Source organism: Lipotes vexillifer, unplaced genomic scaffold, assembly GCF_000442215.2.
Source record: "Lipotes vexillifer unplaced genomic scaffold, Lipotes_vexillifer_v1.1 scaffold729, whole genome shotgun sequence".
NCBI classification, from domain to species: Eukaryota; Metazoa; Chordata; class Mammalia; order Artiodactyla; family Lipotidae; genus Lipotes; species Lipotes vexillifer.
The window spans coordinates 201,281-226,480 of NW_006780914.1; the positions used below are offsets into that span (position 1 = coordinate 201,281).

General features: G+C 36.4%; 1 protein-coding gene across 1 annotated transcript in view; it reads right to left on the reverse strand.

Annotated features, from left to right (window-relative positions):
- LIPI (lipase I) overlaps positions 1-25,200 on the reverse strand; it is a 57,591-nt gene that overhangs the window by 7,701 nt on the left and 24,690 nt on the right. Inside the window, exons 7-9 of the mRNA XM_007454291.1 lie at positions 23,632-23,736; positions 17,310-17,421; positions 14,591-14,767 (exon numbers count right to left, since the gene is read on the reverse strand). Of these exons, the coding sequence (XP_007454353.1) occupies positions 14,591-14,767; positions 17,310-17,421; positions 23,632-23,736 (394 nt within the window). The remainder of the gene's footprint in view (positions 1-14,590; positions 14,768-17,309; positions 17,422-23,631; positions 23,737-25,200) is intronic.

A 25,200-nucleotide genomic window follows, 5' to 3' on the forward strand; every position in this document is an offset into this window, starting at 1 on the left:
CACTGCTGTGGCCTCTCCCGTTGCGGAGCACAGGCTCCGGACGCGCAGGCTCGGCGGCCGTGGCTCACGGGCCCAGCCGCTCAACGGCACGTGGGATCTTCCCGGACCGGGGCACGAACCCGCGTCCCCTGCATCGGCAGGCGGACTCCCAACCACTGCGCCACCAGGGAAGCCCAAATCACTTATCTTAATTATCAAATATTTTAAAAAAATTTATATAACTGCAACAAAATTTTAATCTAAGATAAATAATTTTAGAAGTAGAATATGAATAAAGTGTCTTGTCCCTATATATGGTAAATAAAATATTGAATTTCTAAAAGTATTTAGGTATAGTAACCACTTTGTTCAATACTCTAATGGTATACAAAAGAAGCTCATTTCCAGTCATCCTAAAACCTTATTCTTATATGAGGTATAGTTTACATTACATATAGAAACACACAGTGGCTATTCACACTGTTGACATTGTTTGGAATTCTTTATCTGTGTCACCTCTCAACATTACATAGACCTAGAGCAACATTTGAGAACCCTCGAGAAAATGGGCTGTGGAGAGTGAAGATGGGGGACAGGCTTCAGAATGAGTGAACAAACTTTGTAAAAATGTTAAAACAGTTTTGCCAAAATTGTTACCTTTAAACGCCCTTCACAATTCTAGCGTTCCAATCCCCACATTCTCCCAAAGTACCCTTGGCCTTCTAACCGGGCAGTTTAAAAGACAAAAAATGAAGTGTTGACTTCAGCACAAATAGTATAACTGTAAATTGGTTTTCTGAGGTTACTCTCTAAAGACAGTTCTTTGGCTGTTCTTAACCAAATACTTACCCTCATTAAATCTAAGCTTCATGTACAATATTTTCAAAAGAATATTGAAACTAGTTAATGAAACAAAATGCTAAATTAAAAAAGAAGTTACCATGAAGTAAGTAAAGCATAGAGGCCAAAGCTACAAAATTATAGATTTAAATGTTTAATTAATTTGAAAAAGAACAAACGTCTAAATTTATACATAAACCCTCATGATACTGGAGTAAATTATTTGAGGAGTTACTTCAGTGTTTAATCTCACATTGTCTTGTCAGTCAAAATATTACATTATAGTCATGCAGAACTATAAACATAGCTATTTAAAAAACCTAACTTACTCCCAAATTGTTTGAAGTATCCAGACCCTGAAAGATCTGAATTTGAGTGCTCTAGCTTAGCTATTCATTTATTGCTTTCATTCACAAGTTAATTGTGTCAGCCAGTCAGAATTATATTTTTTAGTTAAATCAATATTTAAGTTTAGTAAGATATATTACAAGCCAGATAATCAATGTTTAATTAATGTTTTGCTGACTTATCAAAATATTTTCAGTCTCTCTGTAGTGGTCTGTTATTTTTGCCACCAAGCACCTATCCCTTTCGGGTAATATTACCCTCATCATTCTTTACCCCACTCTCAGTCTATAAACTTTGGATGAACTTGATCCCATCGTGTCTCAGAGTTAAGCATAAAACACTGAAAGAACTTATTTCCCTGGCCAAGGAGAAGAATATAATTCCCCAAGCACAGTGTGAGGTTCAAAGACATATACTTGCCCAATCAAAATCAGTGAGATGCAGTGGGACCTTAAAACTTTATTTTTTTCCCCTGAGGGGTGTGAACTTGGAATCAGGTAGGTATGATAGTTACCTATCATAGTACCTATTACCATCATACTGTTAGCTAACACATGCATCACATCACATCACATCACATAATTACCATTTAGTTTGTGGTGAGAGCATTTAAGATCTACTGTATTAGCAACTTTCAAGTATATAATACAGTATCTGTTAACTATAATCACTCAGCTGTACATTAGTTCCCCAGAACTTATTCATCTTATAACTGGAAGCTTGTACTCTTTGACCAACATCTCTTTTCCTCCACCTCCCAGGCTGTAGTTAACCACCATTCTAGTTTCTGTGTCTATAAGTTCAGCTTTTTTAGCTTCCACATGTGATATAAAGTATTTCTCTTTCTCTGTCTGACATATCACTTAGCATAGTGTGCCCAAGATTCATCCATGTTGTCACAAACTGCTGGATGTCTTCTTCCCTGTGGCTGAATAATATTCCATCACACAAACACACACACACACACACACACACACACACACACACACACACACACCCCTTCCACATCTTTTTTTTTTTTAACATCTTTATTGGAGTATAATTGCTTTACAATGGTGTTGTTAGTTTCTGCTTTATAACAAAGTGAATCAGCTATACATATACATATATCCCTATATCTCTTCCCTTTTGCATCTCCCTGCCTCCCACCCTCCCTATCCCACCACTCTAGGTGGTCACAAAGCACTGAGCTGATATCCCTGTGCTATGCGGTTGCTTCCCACTAGCTATTGGTTTTACATTTGGTAGTGTATATATGTCCATGCCACTCTCTCACTTCATCCTAGCTTACCCTTCCCCCTTCCTGTGTCCTCAAGTCCATTCTCTACTAGGTCTGCATCTTTATTCCCGTCATGCCCCTAGGTTCTCCATGACCATTTTTTTTCTTTTAGATTCCATATATATGTGTTAGCATACGGTATTTGTTCTCTTTCTAACTTACTTCACTCTGTATGACAGACTCTAGGTCCATCCACATCACTACAAATAACTCAATTTCGTTTCGTTTTATGGCTGAGTATTCCATTGTATATATGTGCCATATCTTCTTTACCCATTCATCTGTCGATGGACACTTAGGTTGCTTCCATGTCCTGGCTAATGTAAATAGAGCTGCAATGCAAGATGTGGTAGATGACTCTTTTTGAATTATGGTTTTCTCAGGGTATATGCCCAGTAGTGGGATTGCTGGGTTGTATGGTAGTTCTATTTTTAGTTTTTTAAGGAACCTCCATACTGTTCTCCATAGTGGCTGTATCAATTGACATTCCCACCAAGAGTGCAAGAGGGTTCCCTTTTCTCCACACCCTCTCCAGCATTTATTGCTTGTAGATTTTTTGATGATGGCCATTCTGACTGGTGTGAGATGATATCTCATTGTAGTTTTGATTTGCATTTCTCTAATGATTAGTGATGTTGAGCATTCTTTCATGTGTTTGTTGGCAATCTGTATACCTTCTTTGGAGAAATGTCTTTGGAGAAATTTAGGTCTTCTGCCCATTTGGGGATTGGGTTGTTTTTTTCATATTGAGCTGCATGAGCTGCTTGTAAATTTTGGACATGAATCCTTTGTCAGTTGCTTCATTTGCAAATATTTTCTCCCATTCTGAGGGTTGTCTTTTCGTCTTGTTTGTGGTTTCCTTCGATGTGCAAAAGTTTTTAAGTTTCATTAGGTCCCATTTGTTTATTTCTGTATTTATTTCATTTCTCTAGGATATGGGTCAAAAAGGATCTTGCTGTGATTTATGTCATAGAGTGTTCTGCCTATGTTTCCCTCTAAGAGTTTTATAGTGTCTGGCCTTACATTTAGGTCTTTAATCCATTTTGAGTTTATTTTTGTATATGGTGTTAGGGAGTGTTCTAATTTCATTCTTTTATATGTAGCTGTCCAGTTTTCGCAGCACACCTTATTGAAGACGCTGTCTTTTCTCCATTGTATATTCTTGCCTTCTTTATCAAAAATAAGGTGACCATCTGTACGTGGGTTTATCTCTGGGCTTTCTATCCTGTTCCGTTGATCTATATTTCTGTTTCTGTGCCAGTACCATACTGTCTTGATTACTATAACTGTGTAGTATTGTCTGAAGTCACGGAGCCTCTAGCTCCGTTTCTCTTTCTCAAGATTGCTTTGGCTATTTGGGGTCTTTTCTGTTTCCATACAAACTGAGAAATTTTTTGTACTAGTTCTGGAAAAATGCCAGTGGTAGTTTGATAGGGATTGCATTGAATCTGTAAATTGCTTTGGGTAGTATAGTCATTTTCACAATGTTGATTCTTCCAATCCAAGAACACGGTATATCTCTCCATCTATTTGTATCGTCTTTAATTTCTTTCATCAGTGTCTTATAGTTTTCTGCGTACAGGTCTTTTGTCTCCTTAGGTAGGTTTATTCCTAGGTATTTTATTCTTTTTGTTGCAATGGTAAATGGGAGTGTTTCCTTAATTTCACTTTCAGATTTTTCATCCTTAGTGTATAGGAATGCCAGAGATTTCTGTGCATTAATTTTGCACCCTGCTACTTTACCAAATTCATTGATTAGCTCTAGTAGTTTTCTGGTAGCATTTTTACGATTCTCTATGTATAGTATCATGTCATCTGCAAAGAATGACGGCTTTACTTCCTCTTTTCCGACTTGAATTCCTTTTATTTCTTTTTCTTCTCTGATTGCTGTGGCTAAAACTTCCAAAACAAAGCTGAATAATAGTGGTGAGAGTGGGCAACCTTTTCTTGTTCCTGATCTCAGTGAACTGAAATGGTTTCAGTTTTTTACCATTGAGGATGATGTTGGCTGTGGGTTTGTCATATATGGCTTTTCTTATGTTGAGGTCGGTTCCATCTATGCCTACTTTCTGGAGAGTTTTTACCATAAATGGGTGTTGAATTTTGTTAGCTTTTTCTGCATCTATTGAGAATATCATATGGTTTTTATCCTTCAATTCATTAATATGGTATACCACAGTGATTGATTTGCATATATTGAAGAATCCTTGCATTCCTGGGGTAAATCCTACTTGATCATGATGTATGATCCTTTTAATGTGCTGTTGGATTCTGTTTGCTAGTATTTTGTTGAGGATTTTTGCATCTATGTTCATCAGTGATATTGGTCTGTAGTTTTCTTTCTTTGTGACATCTTTGTCTGGTTTTGGTATCAGGGTGATGGTGGCCTCGTACAATGCGTTTGGGAGTGTTCCTCCCTCTGCTATATTCTGGAAGAGTTTGAGAAGGATAGGTGTTAGCTCATATCTAAATGTTTGAGAGAATTCTCCTGTGAAGCCATCTGGTCCTGGGCTTTTGTTTGTTGGAAGATTTTTAATCACCGTTTCAATTTCTGTGCTTGTGATTGGTCTCTTCATATTTTCAATTTCTTCCTGGTTCAGTCTCGGAAGGTTGTGCTTTTCTAAGGATTTGTCCATTTCTTCCAGGTTGTCCATTTTATGGGCATATAGTTGCTTGTAGTAATCTCTCATGATCCTTTGTATTTTTGCAGTGTCAGTTGTTACTTCTTTTTCATTTCGATTTCTGTTGATTTGAGTCTTCTCCATTTTTTCTTGATGAGTCTGGCAAATGCTTTATCAATTTTGTTTATCTTCTCAAAAAACCAGCTTTTATTTTAAATGAGCTTTGCTATTGTTTCCTTCATTTCTTTTTCATTTAGTTCTGCTCTGATCTTTATGATTTCTTTCCTTCTGCTAACTTTGGGTCTTTTTGGTTCTTGTTTCTCTAATTGCTTTAGGTGTAAGGTTAGGTTGTTTATTTGAGATGTTTCTTGTTTCTTAAGGTAGGATTGTATTGCTATAAACTTCCCTCTTACAACTGCTTTTGCTGCATCCCATAGGTTTTGGGTTGTCGTGTTTTCTTTGTCATTTGTTTCTAGGTATATTTTGATTTCCTCTTTGATTTCTTCAGGGACCTCTTCGTTGCTAAGTCGTGTATTGTTTAGCCTCCATGTGTTTGTATGTTTTACAGATTGTTCCTATAATTTATACCTTGTCTCAAAGTGTTATGGTCAGAAAAGATACTTGATATGATTTCAATTTTCTTAAATTTACCAAGGCTTGATTTGTGACCCTAGATATGATCTGTCCTGGAGAATGTTCCTTGAGCACTTGAGAAGAAAATGTATTCTGTTGTTTTTGGATGGAATGTCCTATAAATATCAATTAAGATATCTTGTTTAATGTATCATTTAAAACTTGTTTCCTTATTTATTTTCATTTTGGATGATCTGTCCATTGGTGAAAGTGGGGTGTTAAAGTCCCCTACTATGATTGTGTTACCATAGATTTCCCCTTTTATGGCTGTTAGCATTTGCCTTATTTATTGAGGTGCTCATATGTTGGGTGCATAGATATTTACAATTGTTATATCTTCTTCTTGGATTGATCCCTTGACATTATGTAGTGTCCTTCTTTGTCTCTTGTAATAGTGTATATTTTGAAGTCTATTTTGTCTGACATGAGAATTGCTACTCCAGCTTTCTTCTGATTTCCATTTGCATGGAATATTTTTTGTCCATCCCCTCACTTTCAGTCTGTATGTGTCCCTAGGTCTGAAGTGGGCCTCTTGTAGACAGCATATATACAGGTCTTGTTTTTGTATCCATTCAGCCAGTCTGTGTCTTTTGGTTGGAGCATTTAATCCATTTCCATTTAAGGTAATTATCGATATGTATGTTCCTATTACCATTTTCTTAATTGTTTTGGGTTTGTTATTGTAGGTATTTTCCTTCTCTTGTGTTTCCTGGCTAGAGAAGTTCCTTTAGCATTTGTTGTAAAGCTGGTTTGGTTGTGCTGAATTCTTTTAGCTTTTGCTTATCTGTAAAGGTTTTAATTGCTCCTCGAATCTGAATGAGATCCTTGCTGGGTAGAGTAATCTTGGTTGTAGGTTCCTCCCTTTCATCACTTTAAATATGTCCTGCCACTCCCTTCTGGCTTGCAAAGTTTCTGCCGAAAGATCAGCTGTTAACCTTATGGGGATTCCCTTGTATGTAATTTGTTGCTTTTTCCTTGCTGCTTTTAATGTTTTTTCTTTGTGTTTAATTTTTGGTAGTTTGCTTAATATGTGTCTTGGTGTGGTTCTCTTTAGATTTATCCTGTATGGGACTCTCTGCGCTTCCTGGACTTGATTGACTGTTTCCTTTCCCATATGAGGTAAGTTTTCAACTATAATCTCTCAAATATTTTCTCAGACGCTTTCTTTTACTCTTCTTCTTCTGGAACCCCTATAGTTCGAATGTTGGTGAGTTTAATGTTGTCCCAGAGGTCTCTGAGACTGTCCTCCATTCTTTTCATTCTTTTTTCTTTATTCTGCTTTGCAGTAGTTATTTCCACTATTTTATCTTCCAGGTCACTTATCTGTTCTTCTGCCTCAGTTATTCTGCTGCTGATTTCTTCTAGAGTCTTTTAAATTTCATTTACTGTGTTGTTCATCACTGTTTGTTTGCTCTTTATTACTTCTACGTCCTTGTTAAACGTTTCTTGTATTTTCTCCCTTCTATTTCCAAGATTTTGGATCATGTTTACTATCACTATTCTGAATTCTTTTGCAGGTAGACTGTGTGTTTCCTCTTCATTTGTTTGGTCTTTTGGGTTTTTACCTTGCTCCTTCATCTGCTGTGTGTTTCTCTGTCTTCTCATTTTGCTTAACTTACTGTGTTTAGGGTCTCCTTTTTGCAGGCTGCTAGTTCGTAGTTCCCATTGTTTTTGGTGTCTGCCCCCAGTGTCTAAGGTTTGTTCAGTGGGTTGTGTAGGCTTCCTGGTGGAGGGGATTAGTGCCTGTGTTCTGGTGGATGAGGCTGGATCTTGTCTTTCTGGTGGGCAGGTCCACATCTGGTGGTGTGTTTTGGGGTGTCTGTGACCTTATTATGATTTTAGGCAGCCTCTCTGCTAATGGATGGGGTTGTGTTCCTGTCTTGCTAGTTGTTTGGCATAGGGTGTCCAGCATTGTAGCTTGCTGGTCATTGAGTGGAGCTGGGTCTTGGTGTTGATATGGAGATCTCTGAGAGATTTTCACCATTTAATATTATGTGGAGCTGGGAGGTCTCTTGTGGACCATTGTCCTGAACTCAGCTCTCCCACCTCAGAGGCACAGGCCTGACGCCCAGCCAGAACACCAAGACCCTGTCATCCCCATGGCTCAGAATAAAAGGGAGAAAAAAGAAAGTAAGAAAAAAATTTAAAAATACAATAAAGTTATTGTAATAAAATATAGTTATTAAAAATAAAGGAAAGAAAGGAGAGCAACCAAACCAAAAAACAAATCCACCAATGATAACAAGCGCTAAAAACTATTCTAAAAAAAACAAAACAAAATGGACAGACAGAACCCTAGGACAAATGGTAAAAGCAAAGCTATACTGACAAAATCACACACAGAAGCATACACATACACACTCACAAAAAGAGGAAAAAAGAAAAAAAAAAAAAAAAATCGTTGCTCCCAAAGTCCACCGCCTCAACTTGGGATGATTCGTTTTCTATTCAGGTATTCCACAGATGCAGGGTACATCAAGTTGATAGTGGAGATTTAATCCGCTGCTTCTGAGGCTGATGGGAGAGATTTTCCTTTCTCTTCTTTGTTCGCACAGATCCTGCGGTTCATGCATTTGCATGTAGGTTGCCTGAGGGCGTCTTTTCCCCACCCAGACAGGATGGGATTGAAGGAGCAGCTGATTAGGTTCTCTGACTCACTCAGGCCGGTGGGGAGGGAGGGGTATGGAGAGCTGGGCGAGCCTGCGGCGGCAGAGCCCAACGTGACATTACAACAGCCTGAGGTGCGCCGTGTGTTCTCCCGGGGAAGTTGTCCCTGGATCATGGGAACCTGGCAGTGGTGGGCTGCACAGGCTCCTGGGAGGGGAGGTGTTGAGAGTGACCTGTGCTTGCACACAGGCTTCTTGGTGGCGGCAGCAGCAGCCTTAGTGTCTCATGCCTGTCTTTGGGGTCCATGGTGATAGCCGCAGCTTGCGCCTGTCTCTGGAGCTCGTTTAGGTGATGCTCTGAATCCCCTCTCCTGGCGCACGCCAAAACCATGGTCTCTTGCCTCTTAGGCAGGTCCAGATTTTCTCCCGGGCTCCCTCCCAGCTAGCTGTGGCACACTAGCCCCTTCAGGCTATGTTCACGCTGGCAACCCCAGTCCCCTCCCTGCCTCCGACTGAAGCCCAAGCCTCAGCTCCCAGCCCCTGCTCACCGCCCCGGCGGGTGAGCAGACAAGCCTCTCAGGCTGGTGAGTGCCGGTCGGCACCGATCCTCTGTGCGGGAATCTTTCCGCTTTGCCCTCCGCACCCCTGTTGCTGTGCTGTCCTCCGCGGCTCCGAAGCTCCCCGCTCCGCCTCCCGCAATCTCTGCCCGCGAAGGGGCTTCCTAGTGTGTGGAAACCTTTCCTCCTTCACGGCTCCCTCCCACTGGTGCAGGACCTGTCCCTGTTCTTTTGTCTCTGTTTTTTCTCTTGCCCTACCCAGGTACGTGGGGCCTTTCTTGCCTTTTGGGAGGTCTGAGTTCTTCTGCCAGCGTTCAGTAGGTGTTCTGTAGGAGTTGTTCCACATGTAGATGTATTTCTGATGTGTTTGTAGGGAGGAAGGTGATCTACACTTCTTACTCTTCCACCATCTTGAAGCTCCTCCACATCTTCTTGATCCATTCATCCTTTGATGGATACTTAGGTGGTTTCCATATCCTGGCTATTGTGAATAATGCTGCAATAAAGCTGGGAGTACAGATATCTCTTCAATCTTCAATATCCTGTTCTCATTTCCTTTGGATATATACCCAGAAGGTAGAACTGCTGAATCATATGGTAGTTTTATTTTTAATTTTTTGAGGAACCTCCATACTGTTTTCCATAGTGGCTGCAACAATTTACATTCCTACCAACGGTTCACAAGTGTTTCCTTTCCTCTACATCCTAGCCAACACTTATCTCTTGTCTCTTTGATGATAGCCATTCTAATAGGTGTGAAGTGCTTCTGACTTACATCCCTCTAGTGATTACTGATATCTATTTTATTCCTAAACTGGCATACAATGAAGAAAACCCAAATGGCAATATTTAATCTACTTTTTAATTAATTTATTTATTTTTATTTATTTTTTTGGCTGTGTTGCATCTTCATTGCTGCATGCGGGCTTTCTCCAGTTGCAGCAATGGGGGGGCTACTGTTCATTGCAGTGTGCGGGCTTCTCATTGCGGTGGCTTCTCTTGTTGCGGAGCATGGGCTCTAGGCATGTGGGCTTCAGTAGTTGTGGCACATGGGCTCAGTAATTGTGGTTTGTGGGTTGTAGAGCACAGGCTCAGTAGTTGTGGTACATGGGCTTAGTTGCTCCATGGCATGTGGGATCTTCCTGGACCAAGGATTGAACCTATGTCCCCTGCATTGGCAGGCGGATTCTTAACCACTGCACCACCAGGGAAGTCACTATCTATTCTTTTTTGAGCTATAAATCAGATAACTACTTATTGAAGATAAAATATAAAATCCTCAGTGATTTTTTGGAGGAACCAAAGATCTCAATTCTAATAATTACCACAAACTATTATTTGCCTCTTTGTTTTTAAGGAGTCTATAAGTTTTAAAAATTCAAGAGGTAGATATGGAAATAATTTTAAAATCACATCATCAACTTCAAAATCCAAAAACAATTTCTTGTTTAAATATTAAAATATTCAACAATTTCACTTTTTGTAAACACAACAGTTTTTAGTATATGCTAATTTTTCTACATAGTAACCAAGAAGAGCAATAATTGTTAAAGTATACAGCAAATTACAACTTCTTAAGAAAGTCCTTCACTTAGTATCAGTATAAATTTAATTTATCAAGGTCCCTTTATAAGAGGAAATAATTTCATTGTTTTTTCTAATTATGGCATACATATATTTTTGTTATATTAAAAATGAGTCATTAACCATTATGTTATGGTAATTTTGCCATTTTAATGATTGCCTAACATTTCATATTGTGGATATTCCATAATAAATTTGTCAAGTGCCTCATTGTTGAGCAGTTAATTTATTTCTAATTTTCAGCATTATAAATCAGACTGTGAAGAGTTCTCTTCTATACAAATATTTATGTGCATTTCTGATATTGTATCTATTTCACAAACATTTGTGTAACCCTTATTCTATGTCAGACAATATTTTATATCCTTTATAAATGTTACAATATTTAACCTTAGTAGTGAAGTTGATTATCACTACGCTCATTTTACAGATTAAAAAACTGAGACACAGAAAGATGAATCAATTTGACAACATCACAGAACTAGCAAGGAACTGAACTAAAGTGAAAACTCAGGCACTCTGAACATTACCCTTAGCTACCTAGTCTCTGAAGTATAAGTTCTAGAAGAAGAAATAACAGGCTAGAAGTATTAACATTTGAGGATTCTTGACATATTTTGCTAAATTCTTTCCAGAATGTGCTTATAAGTTTACACACCTACCGGCAGTGAAACACAGTGGAAATTTCTGTATAACTTCAGCAACAACAGATATTTTTCTTTTTCCAACTTGGGAAGAGATATATCTCATTGCCTTAATTTTAATTTATTTGAATACTATTGGGGTTACAAATTTTAAAATATGACTATTAGCCATTTATTCCTTTAATTTTTTAAACTGCTCTTTGTCAATTTATTTATTTCTGTGGTTCTTCATTCAACTGTTCACTTAGTGTCTATTTTGTACCAGGCACAGTTGAAGTACTTGTGTGAACAAAATGGATAAAATCAATGTCCTCAAGGAACTTAAATTCTACATGGGGAGAGACAACCAGTAAACAGCAAACATAATAAATAAGTATGTAGTATACTACCTATAAGTCCTATGAGGAAAAACAAAACAAACAAAACTTGAGCAAGGTCAGGGAGATCAGGAGTGGTAGGATTGCTATATTGAAAAAATGACATCTGAGCAAAATCTTGAAGAGAAAGTTAGCCTTCTAGGGAAGGAAATTTTCAGGCAGAGGAAACAGCCAGTGCAAAGGTTCTAAGAAAGATCCTGTCTGGTCTGTTCAGGGAACAGCAAGGAGGCCTGCAATGCTGGATCTAAAGACCCAGTTCAGTGAAGGAAGAGCTGAGGTCAAAGAGGTATGGGATAGTGGAGGTGTTGCCCCCGAGTCAGGTGGGATTTGTTAACCATTGTGAGGGCTTTGGCTTTTATTGAGACTGTGGTTAAATACTGGATATGTTTAGAAGGTAGGGGCAAAAGTTTTTATGATTGGATGTGGAGTGTGACAGAAAAAGACGTCTGTGCTGAACCCAGGTTTTTCGACTAAGGCAACTAAAAAGGTATTTCTCTATGTCTTAACTGAGATGTGTCTTTCTGTATTTTTATAAAATGTATTAATATATAAATAATTTAAAGCCATTCTGTATCCCACACATTATAAAAGTTTTATTTTCTTTTTGTTAATGTTTGTGACATACAGATTTTATTTTTTTAATTTGTATGGAGGCAAATTGATTAATATTTTCCATTTAGTTTCTCTGTCTTGGCTTTCATTATTCTGCATACATAAACATTTGCCTATGTTTTCTCCTTACTGTTTTATATTTAATATGTTACTATATCTATAACTAATTTTGAATATGTTATAATTAAGACATTAAACTCTTTTTCAGTTGTCATTTATTCTTGTGTCATTACTTGAAAGGTTATTCACATCATCTACAAAATTACGTTTTGGAGTTTTCCTTTTACTCCCTTAAATGCATATATATTCTTCTGCCAGTATCAAATTTTTAAAATTATTGCTGTTTTGGAATTTGCTTTTCTGTTTCATAGTTAAAGTTATAAACACGACTCTCATGATTCAAATTTTCTTGGCTCATCTCAATAATTTGTTATTCCAAGTTAATTAGGAAGAGCTAAGCCATCTTTTCTGGAGATTTTGATGGGAGTCATGTTAAACTTACAGGTGATTTTAATAAGAATTGCCATTGCTACAGCATTAAATCTTCCATTCCATGAGAAGTCTTTGAATACTTGCAGAATTCTATACTTATCACTCAATCTTAAAAATAAAATATATGAGTGGCTCTAAATGTTGCTCTCTTTTAGTTTCCTAGTGCTTAGTTCATTCTATCAATTTGAGATCTGTATGTTCTTCAGTTGAGGAGGGATTCCTTTCATCAGATCTGTAGTTACTTCTTCTGTTGTGTCTCCTCTTCAGCAATACTAGGTATCTACATTTTTGCATTTTAATTATTTTTGCAAAAACTTATTCCTCAATCTTCTCTATTATATTACCTTATTCTGTAGGTTATTAAAAATGAGTTTTCTACATTATAATTCTACTCTTTCTTGTTTTTAATGTTGACACTAAATTTGATGTTGACCTTCGTTTCTTAACTCTGTCAGTTCCATTTAATCACGGTCAGTTGCTTGATCATCTTGCTCTTCACTTGTTCCTTCACGGATTACTGTTTCCTTAAATATTATTGAGAACACCAAGCAATTATTTGTGAAATTTCCTGTAATAAATCTTTTAAAAAGTCAACCTTATTTCTAAATCTTGATTGTTGGATCTTTCTTATGTTGCTGATGCTGAATTAGGCACCATTTTGTTGTGTTTTTCCTGTTCACCTCTGCTTGAACAATGAGAGATGAGTATCTAGCTCTGGCACTTGCCCATATATACATTATTCTTGGTTCCTTTTACTGTACAGATGTATGGAACTAAATTTCTCTTTCTCATAGTGAGCTCATGTGCTGTTTTATATACAAAGATTCTAGCTAATGCCTGGCCAAGACTTACAGCATATGCTTCTTCTAGACTGAGGAAGAAACTCTTTTGTTTCTCTTTCCATTTATGATATACAGGGAGAAGACTATTTTCCAGAACAATATAAATCCTTTACATTTAAGTGCCAGAAACAGAGCATGTAAAACTATAACAACTACACTTCTTTATTCATACTCAGCATACTGAGGCTCAGACAGGTATTAATGGAGGAGACTAGGGGAATATGATAGTGTAAGTTATCTCTCCGTTACAATGACATTTCACTCATTGACTGTTTTTTTGTTTTTTTTTTTATAAATTTATTTATTTTTTGGCTGTGCTGGATCTTCGTTGCTGTGTGCGGGCTTTCTCTAGTTGTGGTGAGCTGGGTCTACTCTTCGTTGTGGTGTGCAGGCTTCTCATTGTGGTGGCTTCTCTTGTTGCAGAGCACAGGCTCTAGGCCTGTGGGCTTCAGTAGTTGCGTTGCTCGGGCTCAGTAGCTGTAGTGCATGGGCTTAGTTGCTCCGTGGCATGTGGGATCCTCCTGGACTGGGCTCGAACCCTGTGTCCCCTGCATTGGCAGGTGGACTCTTAACCACTGTGCCACCAGGGAAGTCCCCACTCATTGACTTTTGAATAACTAAATATTCTCATACCAAAAGTTTACAAAATAACATACTTCAAAGAATTTTCCCAGTTCTCCTTTGTTGAAGTAGACCTCATCTAAATGCACATGCTCACCACTTATTATTTTTATTCTCCAGAAATTCTTATTTACTGTGTTCAACATTCACAAAAAGGTAATTGGGAAATCAAGTATATAAATACAGGAACATAAACAGAGATAAAGATAAATTGTTGCAGTCAACCAAAGAAGAGAGATTTCTAGCAATCCAGAAACCCATTGAAATGACTGATAAAGTTCTAAGGCAGACACTTGTCTCACTTTTTTCATGTTTATTGTGTCTCGTGAAATGATTGTGTTTTTTCTTTGCTTGGGTAATGTGATTCCAAAATAAATCTCATCTAAGCCAAAAAAAGTTTTTGTATCTTTTAGATATTCCAACATTTATATAAAATACAATCTAAAATATACAATAAACAGATATTCAAATACATGAATTTTTAAACCACTCCTTAACAAAGCAATATTTTCAAGTTTAAAAGATAACATTGAAATCAAAATTTAGTTTTCTTACCTTTCTGGATACGTAAGTGATTTTAACTTGAGACGCTGAATAGTGTATTTGCATGTGGAACATTGCTGATTTGAGCTCTGAAAATATGCCAAACTAATGGCTGAAATATTTACAACATCATTTAAAAACTGAGCAAGAATCTTGAATTCTTGAAGTTTATAAAATAATCTGTTCTTCCTAAACAGAAAATTTCATATCTCATCATATTAGTAATTCAAAATGTAATACAACTTCAAAATCAATACAATCTTATAAACATTAGATAGAAATACCAATATTACAGGGAAAAGGCCAAACAATAAAATATGTGGTAAAGTATTAATTAAAATAATTTAAACAGTAATTAAAAATAAAATAAAATAAAAATAATACATATATATCCCCATACTCAAATAGCTGGGGAAAACTTTTCTGAGAAAAAGTGGGACATCTTGTCTTTCCGACTTGGTATCTAGATTGTACATATTACTAAGATTAGAGAAGTCACATTTTGCTTCTTTTTATAGGCCCCTGAACAACTATCACCGTTCTTTGAATAGACTGAGCCCTCAGATAGTGATCCTTTGTTGTTCTATGCCACTTTATCACTTCATGGGTCTGCCTGACTCCAAAGGAAACAGCAAAGGAGTATGAGGAGGAGAAAGGTAAGAAAGAGGAGGAGGAGGAAAGAAAGGGAAGGGGGAAGGGATGGAGGATGGGTGGAAGATACAAAGGGAAGAAGGAAGGAAGGGGATGAAGGAAGGAGAGAAGAGAAGGAAAGGGAAAGAAAAAGAAGAGGAAAGGAAACTGAAAAAAAAATCTGTTGAACTAATTTCTTCCTTTGAGGCAACAATGACTGACTTGAGCAAAGGCAACTATCACACATAGAATAGCTGAAAAGCAACCAGTGGGACACCCAGCACTTCTGCCATCTTATATTTGTCCCTGCTCTCTTCTACTTTTGATTCTCCCACAGCCTCTAGATCCAGAAAAGGTTGTTATCACTCCCCTCAAAACCCATCCCTGCTCCCTGTGGCAGAGTGACTGCCTCCTCTTTCACAGAATATAATGTCATTGTTCATATCTCTAATTTCTGTCCAAGAGCTTATCTAGATTTCTCAGAGATACTTCAGAGTCAACATATCCAGATAGAAACATGTTGTCTTCCCCCCAAAACTCACATCTGTTCCACTGGTTCCAAATACCAATTGTGTGCTCCACCAAGCCTCTGCCCCCAGCTAAGCCCTGTCTGATGAGACATGTAGAAGAAGAAGAAAGAGGAGGAAAAGGAAGAGATGAAGGTGGAAGAGAAGGAGAAGGAAGAGGAGGGGGAGGAAGAAAAAGAGGAATGTTTATAAACCAAATAGTAAATGTGAATATCCCTGGACAATGTAATTATAGGTTATTCTCACTTTCTACTGTATAACACATTTTCTACAGCAAAAAAAATTCCTTTTCTAATTTTGAAAAGGGAAATAAAAGATCATTTAAAAGTCTCTGATTGGGCTTCCCTGGTGGCGCAGTGTTTGGGAGTCCGCCTGCCAATGCAGGGGACGCCGGTTCGTGCCCCAGTCCGGGAGGATTCCACATGCCACAGAGCAGCTGGGCCTGTGAGCCATGGCTGCTGAGTCTGCGCGTCCGGAGACTGTGCTCCGCAACGGGAAAGGCTGCGGTGGTGAGAGGCCCGCGTACCAGGAAAAAAAAAAAAAAAAAGTCTCTGACTTCCCTGGCATCTAAAAGGGTTAAAATCCTAAAGCATGTATAAATTTATTAGCAAAGAATTACTAATAGAAAAACAAGAAAGCCATTGGCCAGGCTTAGATGGGTAGATTTACCATGCATATGGGTTTTATATTTTACATTGTTCATGAATAATGCACTAATCAAGTGTTTGAATAAAAATGCATCAATATTTCATGGTGTTCTGCATAGAACATGATTCTTGTAAAGGAAAGCAAGACTCACAGTTTGTTTGCCTTCTGAACAAGTTTGAAACAACTGCTCTAGGACTGCAATCTGTGCTATTAATGAACTCACGTACTTTCCTATCCATGCCTTTGAAAGCACCATCTCCCATTCCCTGACTGCAATACCACCCTTTCAAATGCTTCCTTGCTTCTTCCTCTGTACTCCCATAGCACATAAGTGTTCTGCTACTATAAAACTTATTACTCAGAGCTGTAATTATGCATTAGTCTCCTCCAGGATTCTGTGACCTCCTTGAGCATGGTAACATTGCTATTTCAGTTTGGATCACCATCATTTGGTGAAATGCCTGAATACGTTTGGTTGGTTCTGAATAACACTCATTGAATAAGTGAATTCAGAAGCTAACAAAGCATGTGTCTGATAAGAATAAGTGATGAATCATACGTATATGTGTGCATGGGTATATACATATATACACAATTCTAAGCAATTTAAAGTAATAAAATATTATGGGGTGATATTATTAGTTATCACAATGCATTCTACCAGTGTTCAAAATTAGGTGGAAAGTTTCTTCTCTTCTTCTAACTCTTGTAGTAGCTAGATGTATCACATGAACAAGTTATTTAGTTTCTTTCATATTCGGCATCTCCCTCCATAGAATGAATGAATTAGAATATGACACCGGAGATCCATTTAATATTTAACAGTTTAAAACTCACTGCATAGAAAATTTATACTATTTAGATTATCCTCCAAAAGCTCGAGAAAACATATTTTACAAAACAAAAAGATACTAAATTCTACTTACTCATAGAGCCTTGGCTCTTCAACCATTCCAAGTTGGTTTAATAATTTAAATGTAATACAGCCATCCTTCATCGTTTTATCCAGAACAATTATACTGAGAACAAAATAATAGGCTACAAAACAAAAATATGGAATGCAATTCATGTTATTTTTTAACTTTGGTTTGGTGGAGATATGCATGTAAATATATATTTATGTAATCTAGGTATATATAATATCTGCAAAAATATTGAGAGGCACTCATTTGGTACATACGTAATATATTTTACCTATTGTTAATCTTTTTTTAATATTTATTTATTCGGCCGCTCCGGGTCTTGGTTGTGGCATGTGGCCTGCAGGATCTTTAGTTGTGGCATGGGAACTCTTAGTTGCGAACTCTTAGTTCCTTGACCAGGGATCAAACCAGGCCCCCTGCATTGGGAGCACGTAGTCTTAGCCACTGGACTACCAGGGAAATTCCCTCTTGTTAATTTTTTTTTTTTTTTTTTGCGGTACGCAGGCCTCTCACTGCTGTGGCCTCTCCCGTTGCGGAGCACAGGCTCCAGACACACAGGCTCAGCGGCCATGGCTCATGGGCCCAGCCACTCTGCAGCATGTGGGATCTTCCCGGACCGGGGCACGAACCCGTGTCCCTTGCATCGGCAGGCGGACTCTCAACCACTGCGCCACCAGGGAAGCCCCCTTTTGTTAATTTTTAACTGGTCTTGAAAATGAGGAATAAAAGCTTGCCAGACAGTCATGGGTATGGTGAAAAGTTGGTCAAATAATTAGTAAATACTAACTTGTCTGCAAATCGAAAAATATCAGAATTTAGGTCAAATAAACAATTTTTCTCTATCAATAGCACATCTAAGGTAAATATGATAAGGTTCCTTAATTATCTGATTAATAGTCCTAGCTAAATTTGCTTGACAAATATAATTCCCAATTTCACTGGTTGTTTTGGAATGACTGTAAAATTAGACAGTCCTATATAGAGTGAGCTCATAGTAGTTCTTTTTTCAAAATGCCCATACAAAAAAATTAATATATCTTTCAGAGGCAAAGATGCTGAACTCATCCCTATACCCGATATTGTCTGGTGTACACAGAAAGTTCTTACTCTCCATGAATTTTCCCAGTATTGTGCAAAACTCTTGGAAGACAATGTATATAAACAGAACATGGGATAGATGAACTTTTCTTGTGAAATACATATGTACTAAAATTGTGCATGCTAGCTGTTAAATGTTGCTACTAAACAGCCCAGAGTAACTTCTTGCCTATGCCAGATGCTTAGTACTACCTCAAATAAGGTAATGGATTTATAATTGACCCTCATCAATTGCTAACACAAAAGACATAAAGGAACACTTCTTACTTTGAAGTGACTTCCCAGCTTTAGATAAAATACTTTGGTTCCCTCACCCAAAAAAGTGGGTGCTCATACGTGCTCAGATGATTCCTGGCAGTGTGATATATTGAGATGTTACATAATAAGCCTGCCTCCTGCTACAAGTGTATAGAAATTCTGGGTGTAAATCGAAAACATGGCCAAGCTCAGATGAAGGAAGAGAAAATATCAGGAGACAGCAATGAAGAGAAATTAAAGTCAAGGCTTAAGAAGAACTGAAGCCCTGGATCTGCGTGGGACTTGAGAACTGGGTGTAGCATGGAGACAAAGGATGAAGTGTCAATTTCCATGCTACAGCAGGAGACAACACTAAGTGATGGAGCTACAGTGAAAAACATTGCACAGTCACGGACCTTAGCTCTCTGCTTTGTCATTGAAAGAGAAACTTGAAAAATTCTTCCTACTGGTTGTGTATGGGTCTTAAGTGGAAAAATAAATTCCTTAAGACTAAATAAAACTCCAGGTAACACAGAATTTAAATTTACAAGTCCCCATTGGTTAAGGACCTCCAAAAATTTACATGAAAAATCCTCCAGTATTATGGTAGCTAAATTCTGGAAAAAACAAAATCCAGCTTGTTCTGAAGGGAGAATTTTGAAGAAGAGCAGACTGATGAGAGTTTTCTGTTAAAATGTGACATGAATCTTTACTGTGAAATAACACAAATATTTTTTTCTTTAATAGAGACTTGAACTGACCGCTGAGACTAGAAAATAACAACAAATCATGCATAAATTAATAGATGGATAAATAAATACATATATACATACATAAGTTTAACCAGAAGAAAAATATAGATTATCTGCAGGGAACAATGAGACTGCTAATAAATGAAAAGAAAATTATCTTACAATGAGAGAATTAATATCTTCAAAGTATTCAATGAAAAAACTCTCAATGTAGAATTCTATTCGGGACTAAATTTACATTCCAGAGTAAGAAAAAGATAAGGACATTTTCAAGGAAACAAACAAACAAACTGAGAGACATTACTTAGTGAAAAGTCATTAAGGATCTGTTTTAGCAAGATAGAAATTAAATCCCAAAGGAAGGAGTTGGGAAGGGAGGAAAGGACAAGATAAAATGTAGAAAACTGAAATTGGTAAATATAAGTGAGCATTTGATTAATGATAATATTCATAATAATTGTTTATTGTTAAGTGAAATAAAATACTACTGAATATAATATTGAGGATAGAAAAGAAGACACAAGGTTCAAAGGCTCTATGAGACAAACTGTTGTTGTGATAAAATCTGATAAAATAGTCTGTGAGGCAAAAAATAATGCATTTTTATTTATGAAGGAAAAAATAAAGAGCAAAGTAAAGCAAATCACCAGGAAAATATGATAATCCTGAAGCTTTATGTAGCTAAAACTCACAGCCTCAAGATACATAAAGCCAAAACTTAAACAGTGTAACTCCTGCTAAAATAGAAGTTTTAAACAGGACTCAAATTGTCACATAGAGAAAATGTCCAAGATGTGATTGAAAATTACCCATTATACCAAGAACAAAGAAAATCACAACTCTGGTGAGAAAAGACAGTCGACTAATGCCAGCACTGAAATGAATCAGAGGCTGGGGTTATCTGACAAGGATTTTAAAGGAACTGTCATAAAAATCCTTCAAAGTCAGAGTCTCTTGAAAAAAAATGAAGGTATAGTAAAATCTCAGCCAAGAAATAGAAGCTATAAAAGAAAATAAAAGTAGACATTACATAAGTGACAAATACCATAATGGATACAGAACTCACTGGACAGTCTCAATAGCAGAGTGGAAATGAAAGAGGATAGAAATCAGTGAACTGGAGAACAGATCGATCTGCCTGAAACTCAACCTGAAAACAGAGAGAAAACAGACTGAGAAAAAAAATGGACAGAACCTCAGGGACCTGTGGGAGTATAACAAAAGAATTATAATTAAACTTCAGAAAACTAGAAACAAAGAAAAATCTCTTGAAAGCAGCCAAAGAGAAATGATATGTTATCTACAGGAGAACAACAAATTGAGTTACAATGGATTTCTCATGTGAAACCACAGAAGCCAAAAGGAAGTGACACAGCATTTTTCAAGTGCTAAAAGAAGGAACTCAACTCTAAATCTTATACCCAGAAAAACTATCCTTTGAGAAGAAAGAATAAAGACATTCTCAGACAAAGAAAAACTTAAAGGATTTCTCTTTAACAGACCCATTCTTAAATATTGTAAGGAGGAACACAGAGTAATTGATGAAATAATCTTGGAGTATCAGAAACAAAAAGGTAATAATGGGAAGAGAAGAAATATGGCTATGTACAATAAATTATCCTTATCCTTGTGAATTTATACATCATATTTGATACTTGAAATAAAAATTATCACATGATCTGATACTCAAGACAATGATATATAAAAGTGGAGAATGTAAAATAACCTAAATGGAAGTGAAGTTCCCACATTTCACTTGACGTGGTAAATGTTGATACCAGTAAACTGTGAAAACTCACATATGCATATTATAATTGTGGTAGACCTCCCCAAATATGTCCGTGCCCTAATCTCTGGATTATGTTACCTGAAATGGCAAAGGATAATTAAGATCTCAAATGGAATTAAGGTTGCTAATCAGCTGCCCTTAAAATAGAGAGATTATCTTGAATTATCCAAGTGGGCCCAATGCAGTCCCAAAGATTGTAATCACAAACCCTTAAAGGTAGAAGAGGAAGACAGAAGAAGAGAATCAGAAAAAGAGATGTGATACAGAAGAAATGTCAAATTGATTATTTCTTCTTTATTCTTCTTGGCAATGATTATTTTAGATATTCTAGGGTATGTACTTTTCAATATAAATTTAAAACAAGGTTGTCTATGTTTAAAGGAACACACAGAACTATAAAACTGTTAGAAAAAAATTGGGGGTGAAAATCCTCAGGACCTAGGGCTCATCAAAGAGTTCTTAGATACCAAAAGCATAGTCCGTGAAAGGAAAACATGATAAATTAGACCTCATCAAAAGTAAACACTTTTGCCCTTGTGAAAGCCCTGTGAAGAAGATGAAAAGACAGTCAAGTTTCAGACTGGGAAAAAATAATTGCAAACCAAATCTTCAACAAGGAAACAAGGACTACTATCAAAAATATATAAAGAATCCTCAAAACTCAATAGTTAAAAAAACTCCAATTGGAAAATGAGCAAAAGACACAAACACACACTTCACCAAAGAGGATATACAGAGAAGATACACAATCTCATAAGCCATTAAGGCAACAAAGATTAATACCTCAACAAGGCATCACTATATACCTATCAGGAAGGATAATTTTTTTAAATAATGACAACACCAAATGCTAGTAAGAAATCACTCATTAGATCACTCATACTTTGCTGCAGGTAATGTAAAATGGTCAGCCACACTGAAAAACGCTTTCTCAATTTCTTATAAGGTTAAATGTACAATTAACTTCTAACCCAGCATTTGTATTCCTGGGCCTTTCTAACAGAGAAATGATAACCTAAATTCACACAAAAACTTTTATACAAATATCCATAGCAACTTTAATCATAATAGCCAAATCTAAACACATGCTTAATGTCCTACAAGAGATGAGTGATTAAACAAACTTCAGTACGTACGTACTGTGGAATACTACTCAGCAATAAAATGGAATGAATTATTGATACATGCTGGATGAACCTCCAGAGAATCATGCTGACTTTAAAAAGGCCAATTAAAAGGTCACATAGTGAACGGTTCCCTTTATAAAACATTTTCAAAATGACAAAATTTTAGGAGTATATTAATGGATGTCAGGGATTAGAAACAGCAGGACAAGAAGCTGGTATATATGGCTATAAAAGTGCCACCCAAGGGGTCTGGTAGTGATGGAACTGTCCAATATGTTCACTGTGGTGATAGATACAGAGCCCTATATGATGATTAAGTTGTACAGAGCTAAACACACACACACACACACACACACACACACACACACACACACACACACACACACCAGTGAGGAAATATAAATAAAATGGATGGATTCTAGCAATATCAATATCATGTGGTAATGATATTACATTTATTCTATAGTGTTACAAAATTTTACCACTGAAGAAAACTGAATAAATTGTACACAGGATCCCTCTGCATTATTTCTTATATCTGCATGTGAATCTAAATGTAATTCAATAAAAATTTTAAATTAAAAAATGGATGAGCCCAATTCTGAATGACAGGGCACATCACAGATGTTTAAAGAGTATCTTAAAAATTGATAATAACTTTGACTGCAAAACATCTGCAATAACTGACCTAAAATATTTTAAAATAATAAGAGTCTATTTTAAATATTTATTCCCCAGTAACCAAGATCAATGGCAGTGACTGGAAACTTATTTCATAAGATTCTTCATATCATAGGATTTGCTTTTATTTATAAAGCACTTTAAGATCTTGATCTCCAAACAGAATAATTTTACTTTTTTAAATAGCTCCTCATAAATCTAATTAGTTAATACACTTCTGAGATTCTCTTCTGTTCTTCAAATTTTTTCCTCTTGTCTAAATATATTGGGAAGATTATTATTTACTTGCATATTTTTGTATTTATATAATTTAGTTTCAGTTTCTGAAAGGGTGGTAATAGTGTAGACAGATGTCTTAAACTCTGTAAGCTGTTATATGCTGACATAACTCTAAACGTGGGAAGAATAATCATGGAAATTGGGGGTAAAAAAAAAAAAGACCTTGATTTTTTTGGAAGAATATTACCCAAAGCATATGCTCATTTTATTCAAAAATTAAGTCCTTATTTGAATTTGTATAACTGGCTCTAACAAAATTTAAAGTTCCTTGAAAGTACATTTTGAGATTTGAATTTTGAATAAAAATATGAATTACTATATAAAACTAATCATTGGTTCATTTGTTAAAAATGTTAACTTACTACAGAATGGATTTGTGCCAACAGTATCCAAAAACACAGTGGTCCTGAGAGTTCTGTTCTCTATTCTCTCTTTTAAAACATCTTTCCATAGCTCAGTTTCATAACCTGAGATTTGAGAAATAGAATATTAGTAATTGGACTTTTATCAAATAGCATACAAAAATATCAAATCACTAAAAGAACTAAAGGATCAATGTATTATAATAATTATTATAATTTATGAATTTTTATAATTAAAAATCATTTAAAAAATAATTTCACATTCTATTTATTTCAGCTACAATAACAACTCTTAAATTCAAGATTCACAGATAAATCTACTCCCTGGAAACCTTATCAGAGCTTTGCATATGCCATATAGTTAAAGTCTATTTGTATAAGTTTTTACTATTACAAATGCAGAATTTTACTTGAAACTCTTTTCAGTGAATTCAGCAGAATAAATTGATTAGATAAAACTTGAACACAGAATTTAGCTCCATGAGCACAGCCTTCAATTATCCTATATACACATTCATACAGATACAGTATGCATATGTATACATTATATATACAATGTATATATTATAGATAGCATCTATGTACACTATATATTGTATGTATAATATATATTTCAGATACAAACAATATTTGTACATACAGAATATATAATATACACACACACACACATTTAATATGCTTCCTACTTCATGTATGTGTCTATTTCCACACTGCTACCTCCAAATTTTAAATTTGAATGCAGTAGAAAGAATACTGAATTGAAAATTCAGAGATTTAACTCCCGTTTTCACTTGTGCCCTTCAGCAATCCATATGTTCACACGGGGTCACAATTTCCTCATTTATATGGAAAAGCAACGGGACCAGAAAAGCAATCTCCAACACGAGGCCTGAAGAAAACTAATCCCACAAGATATTTTGTGGACAGAAGGGGTCTATGAGGAAATAAGTTATGCAAAGCCTGCATATTGCCTGCCTCTTCTAGCAATTCTCTAAGTATATTAGTATAAACCTCCTGTGAAAGAAAACCGCAGGAGGCTGTTTAATTCAGCCTTTGTAATAGCTACCCATTTCATTGAGGTTACTTGGCTTTGGAAACATTTCTGGTAGAGCCTATCATGATACTGATCAGATGTCTACATGGCCATGACACACTTGGGGTCTGGTATTGTCTTTGGCAAACCCTGAACAAACAGCCTCTGAGATTCTTTCCAGCTCTAACATTCTATTTTTTATATGGATTCGTTTTTTCTCTATAATTTCCCACTGGCAGGCTTTAGTTATCAAAAGTTGCAACACTTAACTGCTCTTAAGTTTATTGATTTAGATGGCATGAACCATGCATGATTCACATCTACTTGCTAATGGCAAATGAAAAGCTAACCATGGTTCACACCTCTTCACTTGTTAAGAATTCCCTTAAAAATACAAACTAACAAACAAACAAAACACTCAGTACCACTAAGAATGCACAAGTTTCTTTCTTTAGTGGAAATATAGATGGATGCTAAATAGTGAGATCCTTTTGTGAATCAAGAACAAGTATCATCATGAGACCACCAAACGCACA